At 37.1% G+C, this 15,311-nt stretch overlaps 1 protein-coding gene across 5 annotated transcripts in view; it reads right to left on the reverse strand.

Annotated features, from left to right (window-relative positions):
* The window catches only part of PATJ (PATJ crumbs cell polarity complex component), a 215,077-nt gene that overhangs the window by 47,688 nt on the left and 152,078 nt on the right, over positions 1–15,311 (reverse strand). For all 5 annotated transcript variants that reach the window (XM_054037446.1, XM_054037444.1, XM_054037443.1 and 2 more), the window contains exons 33-35: positions 10,899–10,973; positions 10,271–10,388; positions 8,371–8,507 (exon numbers count right to left, since the gene is read on the reverse strand). In XM_054037446.1, coding sequence (XP_053893421.1) covers positions 8,371–8,507; positions 10,271–10,388; positions 10,899–10,973 — 330 coding nt within the window. The remainder of the gene's footprint in view (positions 1–8,370; positions 8,508–10,270; positions 10,389–10,898; positions 10,974–15,311) is intronic.

The following is a 15,311-nucleotide window of genomic DNA, read 5'->3' on the forward strand; positions in this document are numbered from 1 at the left end:
TCAAGAAAAAAATCTGTGTCCCATTTAAGTACAAACCCCTGCATGAAATGTTCACTTGCCAAGTTCCATTTAAAAAAAAACTGTTAACCCACAACTTCAATATGAATATAATTTTTCATGCTAAAATATAGATTTATTTTAAGGAAATGGATAATATTTGTATTACATTTTATGGGCCTCTCTAGTTACATCTGGTCCATATTTATTCAAATTTTATTCAGCTTGCATAATATTTTTGCTTACGGTTATATTAATTAAGATCAGAAAAGCTTAAACCTGAAAATTCAATGGCACTATTCATTAACATTCCTTCAGTCTGCAGTCATAGACATTTGCAAACTCTCCTTTGATTCTGAAATAATAAAACTAAGGTAATAAGATGTTTAGTGTAAAAATATATGACTTAAGAAAGAATGATAGAAAGAGCTATGAATCACATGCCAAAGCAAACCAAAGGTTTTGAAAACGTATACATGCTCACTTTAGAGGGAATAAAAAAAGTGCAGGACCATGTACAAAATTTTAACTCCCTCACTCTCGTTTTTTTAATTAAATTAAAATTGTGAAGGAAAATACCCAGGACCCAATGTATACCATAGGGTAGATCAGATGCATGAAAGAATGAAAGTGTAGGAGACATGAAGCCAAATGCTAAGTTGCTTCAACTACCTGTGAGGCACAGCTATTCCTGAAATCATTTTTTGAGATGTCCTATTGCTTTTGAATAGCTTTAGCTTAAATTTTGTCATTGATTTGAAAGTGATTGACCCTCTAAAAGTAGACACTTCTTGGCAAAGTAGAGCTCTTGTGAAGGATACAGGTTACTGAAGGCTATCAAGTATATGATCTGCAACTCTTGTTTATTTAGACTCCTCTTTGTGATGACTTGTATGCAATGTTTTCTTGTTGTGGGCCAATGTTCATTAGGAACAAGGATGAACCCACCAATCTCATTTTTATGTTATCCATTCAAGAAACCAACCCAGTTCTCCACTATTTCAAGTCAAAGACATTAACGCAGCTGACATCAAATTGCCTCCTATTTTATAAATTTGATGATGAGACTAACAACTCACAATTAATTCACTTATATGAGATACCTGTCCAATTTGCAATCTACACTGGCCCATCTGAACCATTTTACACAACTACACAATTAGGTTAGCCCACACACCGAGGCAAAACTATCCAGAATGCTGAAGAATTTTCTCATTGCTTGAAACATCAAAGGCCCTATCAACTTACAGTTTTCTATCTCCATTAGCACCTTCCTACAGAACCATATTTTAAAGTTAAAGTTTAGAGAAATTACATTAAGTTTAAACAAGGTTCTATAGGAGGGTGCCAACAATGTTAAATGAGACTAGTATCTCATTTATACATAGCTTTCAAAGTTTCTACCTACTGGCACAAAGATTAAAGCATCTACACTACAGGTCTATTTAATGATTACTGACCACCTTGACTGCCTGTTGATTAGTAGTGTACTTCATATACTGAAGACTAAAAAGAATGAGTTGAACTTATGTCATCCTTCCTTGAGTGCACACCATTCAGCAAAGAGATGGAAATAAAGGCCCCGATAATTCTCGCATTTAAGTTAACAATAAACATTCCCATTAAGTTTAATGGTGCCCCCCAAAAGCACACGGTATTTAAGAAGTCTATGTAAATCCCAGAAGTATGATCACAGATACTTAATTCACACAGACTTTAAAAAAAAAAAAAAAAAAAAAGCCTCATTGATTCATTAAGAATTCACAAAGGCCAAGAGGATGATGCCTTTATGACTACTTTTTGTTCCCAATTGCATTAGTTAATCTAAGGACTTGGAACAGGTCAACTCGTGAGACTGATCAACATGTCTAGAAGTACTCTTTTCTACATATGATACAGTATCAGAGTAGCATGCTTGTGTATGTATATATTTGATATCCAGATATAGCTACATCAGACAGAGCCTAAAGGCAAATATTTTATTGCCTACAAAATCTCTAGTCTCATTAAAAAGATCCAAACTTTCATTAGTAATAATAATTAGCACTTATAACTTTTTACTTTTAAATCACATCAAAAGCATTAATTCATACAACAACCCAAGAGGTAGATATTATCCCCCATCTTGTAGACAGAGAAAACTAGATGTGAAAAGGGAGTAAGTGATTTCCTGAAAATCCACAGAATTTTGCAAGCCATAATTAGAAGCAACTTCTGACTTCCAGTGTTCAGATTAAGTTAAGTACGACATTTTAGTTACACCCATCAAATGGCTATAAAAGCATGGTTAAGAAATTAAAATTAAATATTTTACCCTCAAAACCACATTTGCTTCTTCTCTTGGATAATAAAAAAAGATTTAAAACATAAGATTTCTATAGCCATTTTTGTTTATAGTTTCATTCATTGTGTAATAGACTATTAACACTTTATACCAATATTCAGGAGCGATATATTACTACTATCCTCCGGGGGACAATATTATGCTCTTCATCAGTAGAGTAACTCAACAAATGTATTCCATTACAAATAAATTTTAGCACTAGCTCTTATTAGTGATTGTACAGAAAACCTCGCAAACTTCAACTGAGTGTAACCAATGTAGTCATTGCAAACAGCCTGAAAAAATGGCTTTAAGAGGTGTGAACTTGCTTTCAAAGAGGTGTTGACCCTGAAACTTAATGATGCCAACTTAAATGTCAATAGTGTTAACTATTTAATTGCTGAACATTTTAGCAGAAACATTCCTCACTATAGTAAACCAACCTAAGGCTTCCCCAGGTGCTAAAAGCCCTAAACTGTCCCCTACCTGGTACCAATTCCTCTAGCTTGACTTCCTCCTCCAATAAATTCTACAGTGAAGATACTGTATGCATTTTCAAGAGTGCTCTTCAGTAAACGGAGAATTAAAAATGTTGGGGCACCATAAATTAAACTTAATACCAAATTTGATTAACAGAGTACTTTTTTGGTTGTGTTTTTCATTTTCATATTTAAATCAATTAAAAATGCTTCATTTTTAAAACTTTATCTGAAGCTGTCACAGAACTTCCAGCCTCACACACCACAGAAGCCAGGTCCTTTAACACAGAATTTAGGTCAATGTTGCTGTGATGTATGGGGCCTTGAGTAAGTGCTATGTAATACCAGGTGGGTTCCTAAGGTTTTTTGTTGTTCTTTACTTCCACACCCTAAGTTAAAGGAGACTGTTTATATCAGAGATGACTTACTTGGAAGGAAAGGAGAAGCCTTACCACACTACTCTTACAAAATTCATTGCTGGTCAAATTCACACAGAGGCTTCCCCAATTTAACTGCTATAAAGGAGAGACCATGTGTTGAAGAGATGCAATGTAAGGTAAGTGGGAAAACCAGCTCTCAGAATGAAAAGGATTAACTACTCTTCCTAAAATGCTAGGAGAGCACCAAGAAGAGAAGACAATCCCAACAAAAATGCTGACAGACATTTCAATTTTTCCAAGGACAATCCTGACTTCTCCAGATCTGTCCTCCCAACAATTACATTAGTTCTGTCTAGTGCTCTCCCTGCTTCCCCTTTGAGTGCAGCCAGAATACTCAATTACAATGCATGCACCTTGACAAGTTTTTTTAAACAGAATATTAAGGTCTTCTTTCCGATAAACAATATTTTAGTTAAGAAACTGCATTCTCATCTCCCGTGGAAATTATCCTCGCTGTAACATTCTGCCATATTTTAATGCCTCTAGTTTGTGACTTTTTATGATATTCAAGGTTATAACTTAAAAGTCATAGAATGTATTTCATTTTTAAGTGGTGCTTATTTTTTCAGGGCTGCCAGATTTACAATGCCAAAAGCCAGGGCAGTATATCATAAACTTAAAGGAGCTTCAAAATAATTTTGAACTGGACATTTCTATTCCATGAGGAAGGCTGTTGTGGTTCACTGTGTTAACAGTAAAAAAACCAGAGCAGCAAATGAATAATTAAATAATTTTGGCTGCAAATATATTAAAAAACATACTGGGCTAGGTCTTTGTGTTCTTACCCTAGCTTTCTTTCTAGATTAAACAGCCCTAGCAAAAATACACAAGCTCTTCATGGATCAGCTGTGATATTAGCACATCACAGTATTATTGTGAGCCAAGGTATATCACTAAAGCACCTATTATTCACAACTCAATGACTACATAATTCCCCCCTCAAATGTTTCCACAAAGTTATCCACACACAAAACACATGGAGGATCAGATGTAACTCTGAAGGAAAGGAAAGAAGAAATATGTGCTACTGGCTGATTTTCTGAGAGAGCAGTGAAGAGGGAAATTTTTCAGTAGCTTCAATGTGAAAGGAAGTGCCATTCGCACAAGCCTGCTCTTGCTCTACCATTGCTTGCCTATCCCCATATGGAGTACATCTCTGTGACACCTACAATAGGTATCTCATTCCTATCTTCTACCTGTAGCATTTATACTCTAGGGATGCAAGACATCAACTCCCTATTTCTTTCAGACATGAGAGTGTACAGAATAAATGGAGGCCTACAGGATAGTGCTCCTGTTCGCTTGCTCCCTGACCTCAAGAACTCCCAATGGCCGCATTTGAAAAAAATATATTTTTAAAGTATCAAATGCAAGCATGTTGTGGAAGCCAGCTTCAAATTAACTTCCCTTCACTATGGAAAACTACAGGCCATGGGCACAATTTCCTGCCACATAAATAGGCCTGAAGTGGCTGCAGATATCTATGGGCCCTGAGTATCTAATAACTCACAAGCAGTGAAGCTACCAGTCAATTATTTTGGCTTTACAAATATAAAATTTACCCACCTATCCCACATAATTGAAAATGAAGAATGAAAAGAAGCATGGGGCATGCTAATTAGCTATCAATAGTTCCACTCCTTTGTTCTTACCTTATATCCCACAGAGCCAGAGGGAGGAGGAGAAATTTTTCTAACAAACGCAGATGGTATTTCCCTCCACTGCTCCTTGTTTTGTTTTATTATTCTCTCAGTTTTCACCATCACACCACAAAACAATCATCTCTTTGCCCTAGTGACAAACATGGCATCAAAATACTGAGAGCCAGGTCACCTGTTGGTGTAAATCAGCTCTATTAACCGATCTAAGTCAAATAAACCTGCTGAAGATCTGGCCCCTTTAGGTCTACAATTTGTCTGTAGTTATGCATATGCATGTCCCACTGAAGCGAAGAGAGATTGTGTGCATGTAACTGAAGAAAGAATCCCTTAGATCCCCACAGTAAATTAGCAGACCAGACTATGGTTCCCAAACTTATTTGGCCTACCGCCCCCTTTTCAGAAAAAAAATTACTCAGTGCCCCCCTGGAAATCTACCTTCTTTAAGCGAACAAACAGAAAGATGCAGTGACAAATTTGCGTTCTTTTATGTACCTATATTTCTACTTACGTCCTACAATATAGTAAAGAAAGATGTGTTATTAGAATATCGCCCACGACATCAGGTATACAGTGGTTTTTGCATAAGACGACAAAAGACAACCAAACTAAAATACTAATGAAACTAATAAACTGGGTTTTGTTCTTTGCTCAGCATTAGATATATGTATTTGATATTGAATTGTCAAATATCAAACTAAATTTATCAAGAAATAATTAATTTAAAAAATAATCAACATGCAATTAAAAATCAGTTAATAGTTTTAACTTAGTTTGCCCTTATTTAAATAATTGTTCCTTATTAACACACGCCTTATTTACCACTTAACACAGATGATTCGATAGATATAAATAAATGTTAATAGTTAACAGTTTTTTTACGATTTCATTCCCCCGTTTTTGTTAATATTGTAATAAAATATGACAAATATATTGACTGTACACTTCAAATAGTACTGTACCGACACAAGCCTGCTACGATTTTATTAGTAAGCACTAGAGACACAGAAATGTACGGTAGATATGTAAGAAAATGTATAAAAATACTCACGGGTAAATTGCTGTTTTATTGAAACAACAATAATACAATTTGCTTTGTATGTGATCCGTAATCCGTAAAGATCGAAGGTATCGAATATGAATAAAAATTTTTAAATACTTATTGCACTATTATTAACTGCTTTTTACGCAAGTCAGAAACAATCTAAATTAGATTTCATACATGTCGCCTATTTATAGTATTGTATTGTAAACAAGTCATTACACGCACATATTCCTGCCGATGCATGCTGGACTTCCCGACAATGCGCGACACGCTCGCCTGCCAACACTTGCTTGTTAAGAGCTGTTGGCGGACTTGACACCTGATCGGTTATAATTTGTGAATTTATTTGGAAAATAGAGTAATCACTATAACTTTAACTCTATTTTACACAACAGATGAAACATGTACGAACGTTTTTTCAAAATTTTCTTATATTCTCTTTATGCTTCCACCGCCCCCTTATTTTTATTCAACGCCCCCCAATTGCAACCAAGGCGACTACTGCCCCCCTGGATCATTCCAGCGCCCCCCAGGGGGCGGTATCGCCCACTTTGGGAACCTCTGGTCTAATAAGAGCAACTTGTTTACTATGAAGTAATACTGCATGCTTTTGAATGCTCAAAATGAACAAGATGAAGACCAGCTAAGATTTATTTTGGCAGGTCCTGTAACTTAAAAAAGGAAGTCAGACATGTTTGAAAATTTACTTCATACGATGAATTTCTCTATTGCTGAAAGCAAGTTGATAACTTCATAAATTGTTTTCTTTACAAATTTCTAGGTGGACGCTTTAATAAATAATCTAACAAACACAGAATCCAGTCTATAATAGCTATTGAATTTATAGCACAGTGTTTTTTTTTTTTTTCCTGTTTGCCCCTCAGCAGAAACTTTTATGTATTTCATTACTATGAAATTCTCAGGAAAGATTTATAATGGATTAGTTATGACAGGATGCCACTTGGAATTTGAAAACATTTAAATGAAGAAGCAAAAAGAGATGGCTCAATATAAAACCCCATATTTGAATCCCCTGAGTTTTAGGGATCTTGATAAAATGGAACTTGGACATAAACCATCCCACAGCTTTACAAAACCAAAACTGAACCAATGATGTTTGAAAACCTTAAACCAGCTCAACCCAGTTTTTCGAAACTCCATCTGAAAGAGAATCATTTACTGGAACCCTACACATTTTGGAGCTTCAGATAAATGGGACCAAAATTCTGAACTACTTCAGATCTGGGTTCTAATATTATAAAACCAGGACATGGCCTACAATTTATAAACGAAATCACCCAGTTGTGCTGTGTCCCTCTCATTTATATTTTGCTTAAGATGTGACTTCCTCTGAAATGTTTCAAGTTGTACCTGCTGAGAGTAACAGACCTTACTGCTTAAAGATGTATTACTATGTATTTTCTTGAATAATTGTATGTAAAGAGATTACGAAGCAACTCTATCAGCTTAACGCACTTCATGGCAAGATTCAAGATGACCCAATTCTCATGCAAACTGCAACAGAGCTGTATACAGAGAACTCTAGACTCAATTTGCTGATACCAAGAATTTAATATTGAAAGTCTGTTAAATTATAGTACTATATTGTATCTCGCAGAGAAAGAGTGAGGAACTAAAATAACAAATCACCTAGCACAAACAAGAAAGAAAAAGTTTAGGCTAGCTAACCTTTTGAACTTGCATATCGATGATATACTTTAATGGTGCTGAATACAATACAAATTAGGATGGTACTGACAAAAAAAAATCAAACTTTTTAAGCAGCATGGCTGGAGGGGTAGACTAAACCAAGGAGCACACACAAAAGTAATAAAATTATCTTTGCCGACCTGTGTCCAGTCTGGGGTGGTACTGGCAGGGACTTAATAGGTGTCCTGCTTAAACAGTGCACAAAATAAGCATTTGTGTTTTTAAAGTATGCAGGTGTTAGCACAAAGCGAAGCTGTGACATTCATTTTGTGATCCAGTCATGGACATTTCAGATTAAATACAGTAATTTACAATTTCATTATTTTTTTTTAAAATGAGAGGGAGAAGGCTTATGTGTAAAATAAATAGAGCTCATTCTAGGAATAATAAAAGTGAGCAATGGGAACTCATCGAAACCTTTAATTTATATGGCTTAAATTGTAGAAAGTGGGGTACATAATAAACAATTATGATGGTAATGGAAGATAGTAGTGAAAATATATATAACTGTCAATTTAAAAGGAAATAATAAATACTGAATCTTACATATCAGGCAAAACTACCAAGTTTATTATGAAAGCAGCTGTATGCCATTCACAACACTGAATAATTTAGCAGAGGCCTACTGGATATATGGTATTGCTTATTTCAAAATTTTCTTTTCCTTATTTTTTCTGCTTCTTAATTAAGGTAATGAATAATAGCTTAACAAACTCACAAGTGGAGTATCTTTCCCTCCTACAATGCTGAGACCAAGGCCTGATCGCCCCTTGGATATTTCTATAGTCATCTCTTGCCCTGGAACAATTGGGCATGTGGCTGGATCCACTGGCAACAGAGGAGGCAGTACATTGCCTAAAAACATTAAAAGAAAAAGAAATTAGTCAGCAATATTAAATGTGTATATAACTGATCTAATAAGTATGCACATTAGTAATTAAAGAGCAAAAAACTTGCTCAATATCCCTATACAGTCATGTAGGAGGAATACTGTGAAGACAACCTAAAATCTGAGCTTAGAACTATTAGAATCTGGTGTGAAATTGACTTCAGAAATTGAGATGTGACTTGTGTGATTTTGATCAGTATGACAAAACATTTAGATGTGACAACGCAGTGTCATGGCAGTGAAACACAGGGGATTTTTCAGGCTTACATTCAGGATTTTTTAAAATCAACTTGTCACTTAGAACTAGACGTGGGTCATATGCACTGTTGCAACACTTTTGTTCTGCAGCTGCAAAGGGCAACTATCCAAAAGCAAAAGTGGCCCAAGATATTTGTGACACAAGAGCACTTCTGATATTACTAATGACCATCCTTTTGACAAACAAAAACTAAACAATCTATGATCACGTTCTTGTAATTATTAATTATTATTATTATTAACATGGAGAAAAAACCCTACTATTTACCAGTGGAACAGGAAATCAATATGGAAAGAAAAATTCCTTCAAACTTTTAAAAGAATACTAAATAATGGGGAAAATGTTTCAAACCTTTTTATATTAAAAAAAATTGTTACATTGTGGTAAGCAAGACATGAAAAGTAATTCTTCCGCTCTATTCTGCTCTGATTAGGCCTCAACTGGAGTATTGTGTCCAGTTCTGGGTGCCACATTTCAGGAAGGATGTGGACAAGTTGGAGAGTGTCCAGAGAAGAGCAACAAAAACGATTAAAGGTCTAGAAAACATGGCTTATGAGGGAAGATTGAAAAAATTGGGCTTGTTTAGTCTGGAAAAGAGAAAACTGAGGGGGGGGCATAATAGTTTTCAAGTACGTAAAAGGTTGTTACAAGGAAGAGGGAGAAAAAATTTTCTTCTTAACCTCTAAGGATAGGACAAGAAGCAATGGGCTTAAATTGCAGCAAGGGAGGTTTAGGTTGGACATTAGGAAAAACTTCCTAACTGTCAGGGTGATTAAGCACTGGAATAAATTGCCTAGGGAGATTGTTGAATCTCCATCATTGGATATTTTTAAGAGCAGGTTAGACAAACACCTGTCAGGAATGGTCTAGATCAGTGGTTCTCAAAGCCGGTCCGCTGCTTGTTCAGGGAAAGCCCCTGGTGGGCCGGGCCGGTTTGTTTACCTGCCACGTCCACAGGTTCAGCCGATCGCAGCTCCCACTGGCCGCGGTTCGCTGCTCCAGGCCAATGGGGGCTGCGGAAAGGCTGGCCAGCACATCCCTCGGCCCGCGCTGCTTCCTGCAGCCCCCATTGGCCTGGAGCAGTGAACTGTGGCCAGTGGGAGCCACGATCGGCCAAACCTGCGGTCGCGGCAGGTAAACAAACTGGCCCGGCCTACCAGGGGCTTTCCCTGAACAAGCAGCAGACTGGCTTTGAGAACCCCTGGTCTAGATAATACTTAGTCCTGCCATGAGTGCAGAGGACTGGACTAGATGATCTCTTGAGGTCCCATCCAGTCCTATGATTCTATGATTGACCCTTTGGAACATTAAAATAAAAAGAACAAAGCAAAACGTGTCTAAGAAGGACCAAAACAATCCCAGTTATAGGAGAATATTATAACTCATTTTGACAGTACTTGCTATGATACTACTGGGATAACTTTGCCATTAATGTAAGCTATCTGGCAGAAAGAAATGATTGGGTCTCACTATGGCTGGTGAACTCTGCCTCTGGAGAAAGATAAGAAGGTGTTGGTGCCAAAGATATCTCATGTAAACTGGTGGGTGCTTTGGTTGAAGATTTTGATTGTTTTAACTGATTGAGGACCTAAAAGAAAGGAAAGGAGAAATCAAAATAGTTCAATTGTTAAAATAAAAAAATACAAAGGCAGCATGTGTTGTTCTGAAATCAACAGTAGCTATCGATTAATGCACAGTATGAAGATCTTTACATTAATTGGACTGGCAATAGAAAATTCAGTTTAAGAATATTTAATATTTTAAAAAGAGCCAAGTTGGGTAGGCTTGATACTGTGAATCCAGAAATTCCTGCAAAGAAAGTCTGATGGAATTTCATTTGGTATAAGAGACTTATCTGAGAGACAACATTCTGAATTTTTAAAAACAGGAAACTGTATTCTTAACACAGTCTTGCATGACTATTTCTACATATTTAAAGAGAAGGATATTTTTACACCATTCAGTGTTCAAATAAGAATTAGTTCAATCTCTTTTCAGTTATAGACGAGCCCTGGTAGCGTAAATTGTGATACAACAAACATTTCTTCAATTGAACTTCCCTCCCCCCAAACTCATCCTCACATATAAACACACATACATTTTCTGGAAGTTGCTCCACCAAATCCTGCTGATCTACCATCAACATCTGTTTTTCAGCTTTGTTTCTGACATCCTAAACAGGGAAAAGGGTAATTTTATTTAAAAAAAAGTAAGAAGTCACATCAGCTTCAACTTTCATTTAAATTAAATTTCTTCAAAACCAGAGAAATCAAGCCTCTGATTCTGTAATGTGATACTATTTACACATGACACACAATTACACTATGGAACTCTTTGCTACCTCATGATGCTGAAGCCAAGGATTATCCAGGGCTATAAGTACTTAATTTAGCAAAAAGAATTGGAGTACTTGTGGCACCTTAGAGATTAACAAATTGCCACAAGTACTCCTGTTCTTTTTGTGGATACAGACTAACATGGCTGCTACTCTGAAACCTATTAATTTAGATGCAATATAGAGGTTGGGAGGTTAGACTCCTGGGGAGGCAGAGAGGGGAAGCAAAAGGGGGTGAAATTATGCCACATCTGTCTATTGTGGGGTCTCTTGCACCTTCCTCTAAAGCTTCTGGTACTAGCCTCTGTGGGAGACAGGTTACTGGATTAGATGCGCCATGTGTCTGGCAATTCACATGTTCCTATGTACCTAAGAAATTAGAGTTGGGTATGTGTCTAACTTTAAGCATATTGAGTAATCCCATGGGATCAGGAGCGCCGCCAGCTTTTCTGCCGCCCTAGGCGGCGGAAGTCCCGCCCCGAAATGCTGCCCCCCCAGAGGCAGCGAAAGGTCCCGCCGCCAAAATACCACCACGGTCGACGCCCCCCAAATTGTAGTGCCCTGGGCGACCACCTAGGTCGCCTAAGGGGTTGCGCCGGCCCTGCATGGGATCTTGTTGAATTGGGCCAACAAATAAGAGAGAACTAAACAGTGATCTAATCCATCTCTCCCTTGCCAGTGCAAGATTATTCTCCACAACAAAATAAATACTAATAATGTTTCATCCAGTCTTGTTATAAATATCTCAAACAAAGGTGCTTCAGTCTCTTTCCAGACACAAATAGATCTCACTGTTAGGAGAGTTTCCTTAATATATTCTGTCTAAATTCTTCTAACCTACATTTCATCCCACTACTAGTTTTATCTCCTTGTAACATCCTAAAGAATTCCTGTCCTTCTTTGGCGTATACCCTCTTCAAATGTTTCCAGACAGTCATGACTGTTCTTCATTGTCTTTTAGCCAAGCTACATTAATTTATGCCAACATTTGCAGACTTAGGTAACTAAACACAGCTCTTTATACCCATGTTAAAGCACCTACATAAGCAGCTTGATGTTCAGAAATGCTGGGCATTGACTTCAAAGGATATTATTGGTACTCAGCACCAGTGCAAAAAATCAGGACACTTATTAAGGTGCCTAAATATAGGTTTGAGTGTCTAATTTTAAGTACCCACATTTGAAAAATATTGGCCCTGTTTCCTCAAGTCTCATAAAAATTAATCATCTAAGGGTAAGAAAAACAGAAGGAGACCTCTGCAACTGTAAAAGAAATACATTAAATTATTTTAAAGATTTCCTTTAAAGTCTGCATAGATAGCAGGAAGACAAGGTAGAGAAAGTTTACTCTATTACTAGACATGGCAAAGGAAAAAATATGTAAGGAAAGATTACAGATGTTGCTTTCTAAGGGATTATTCTAATGAGCTGTGGGGAATTATTTCATTTGCTCCATCATTCATTATTATTATTCTTCATTATTCATTTTGCTTTATGGGATTCAAAACGTGAAACTACATCTCACATGTATCAAAGTCTTTGCACATTAAGAAGTTATTTTATTACTCTTAGCTTCAAATTCATATTAACAGACATTAACTTGTTGAAAAACACAAGGGTTATTGTGAATCTATCCCTGAAAATTTCTCAAATGCTTTGTGCTCAGCAAGGGTTTAATCCCCTCAAATGTACCAGAAACCACTTTAGGAAATTCCTCGGTTACACATTGGGTGCGACAAGAACACAGCTTTCAGCTGCATAAAAACAGATCAATGTTCCATGTTCAGATATCTTGAATACAATGCTATCTGTTTAATATTAATTTAATTATCCTTTCTATTTACATGATGTAGCAATGCATGCCCCACATACATCAAGAATGCAAGCTGCTTGATGAGTACCCTCAGTTATCACTCAAACCATTTTCATCTCAGTCAAGATCCAAATTGTGAAAGAATTGCTTTATGGCTTTAAAAAAATTTCATTCTTTTTCTATGACCCTTCATAGGAATCAGCATAGCCAGATCCTCAGAAAACGTCAAAGCATTCTGTCAGCTAACCTCAACTACCCCGTTAGCACTGTATTTAGTTGGTAGCACTTTCATTGATCCCAGCTGAGAAATAAGTTCCCTTCTTTCCTCCCTCTATCCAAACAGGTCCATGACCAATTCATTTATGTAACTTTGCACTTCTACAAGCGATGAACTGGCAGCATAGTGTCCCCCGGGGCAGCCTGACAAATTTACCAAGAGTTAATGGACACAGTGAGTTGAATCACTTTACAGCTTTCATCACCTGGTTGGACGTGTCACCCATGCTGTGGAAAACGCAAGTCTGCTGGAAGTCCCTCTTAAAACTTTCATGTCAAAAATGTCCTGAGCTGTTTACATTCTTAGAACCTCCGAACATAAATGAAAACATTCTGCACTCAGTCAGCTGGTACAATCAAGAATGTCTGGTGTCATGGTGCAGCTTTCAGCTGGACTCATTTGAGAGAGAATTTTGCATATAAGTTCGTATTTTTTGTCATAAATTTACAAATAAGGTAAACACTCGTGGTGACATGACTATGGGCAATAGCAGAAATATTATGCTCTCAGCAATAGGACATCATTTTCCTTTAGCCTTGACAGTCACCAAGAGACTGGCAGCAGGAATCTCTGTTTATCTTCTCATCTAAAGAATGAGTCATTGAGCATAGACCTGCAATGTTAGCAAAGAGCAAAAAGTTCAAGTAGCAGTATGGGCCTTGAACACACAACTTTCTGGCTCGGAGGAAAGCAACAACTGTTAAGCCACTTATAAAAATGAGTATTTATATAGCCAATATTATTGAAATCTCCAACACCCTTTATCAACTCCACATTCTAGAGTGATTTGCCATGATTCACCAAGCAATTTTCAAAATTTGGATTTTGATAAAGATCTTACACAGCTTACTTTCCACCCGGTCGCCACTATTTTTACGGCCTATTCTGTCCCTAGCTCCAGGGTCAGTATCATCTGAAACCACCAGGATGTTCCTGGTTAACCTAATAGCACTATATCCAACCTCCAAATCCTCCAAATTTCACCTTCTCTTCAGTTTGACAACTCCATAGATAGGTTAGATAGATAGACAGATGGATAGATGATACTGACTCTGGAGTGACTGGATTTACATTGGGGTGAGTTTAGACCATTGAGTGTAAGGTCATTACTGATAGACTCAGTGGTCTAAACTCACCCCAACGTAAATCCAGTCACTTCAGTGGATGTACACCAACATATACAGGATCAAGACTACACTGCCTAGTGGACAGAGCACTAGACTGGAACTGTGGAGACCTGGGTTCTAATCCTGGCTCTGGCAAGTCAATTCACTGCTCCGTGCCTCAGTTTCCCCATCTGTAAAATGGCAATAATGATACTGAGCTCCATTGTACAGTGCTTTGAGATCTGTGATAAAAAGTGGTATATAAGAGCTAGGTATTAATTATTATTATTATTATAAAAACAATCTTATCTTTCCCCTTAAATTCTTCTCTTCTTGCTCTCTGTCATTGTTGACACACTAACATCCTTCCCGTCTGATAATGATATGATAATCTGAGTATCACATTGATGCCTTCTTTCCCCACATCTTTCCATTGTTTTCTTTGGACTCTTTCCCTCATTCATCCATTCCTGTCCGCCCCTACTGTCAATGACTTAGTTCATGCTTTCATAACTTCCTGTCTTAATTACTACAACCTTGTCCTCACTGGTTTCCCCAATTCCCAACTTTTCTGCTCCATTACATCCAAAATGCAGTTGCCAACATAATCTTCTTTTCCCATTGCTCCAGCCACGTCTTCCTCCTCGCTCCTTTTTTGGATCTCTGAAATAGCTTCCACTCTTCTACATTAAACTCATGCTTCACCTCCTAATTTTCAAAGAATTCCAAAATGCCACCCCCAACTACATCTCTTGCCCTCATCTCCTGCACTGTAATCCACTCCATAATATCTGCCCAAGCTTTTCTTCTAACTGTTCTTTGTCTCTTTCACCCACTTCAGACTTTGTGTATTTTTTTCATATTAATTTGTATCTCAGTTTCCCAGCTGCAGTATGCCAAATAAGGCAGGTAGAGTAACAAAAGTTTGCATGTACAGTTAGAATTCATGCATTAAAACTCCAGTTCATTCGTATTCAAGC

Source organism: Malaclemys terrapin, chromosome 8 (genome assembly GCF_027887155.1).
Source record: "Malaclemys terrapin pileata isolate rMalTer1 chromosome 8, rMalTer1.hap1, whole genome shotgun sequence".
In the NCBI taxonomy this organism is placed as follows: domain Eukaryota; kingdom Metazoa; phylum Chordata; order Testudines; family Emydidae; genus Malaclemys; species Malaclemys terrapin.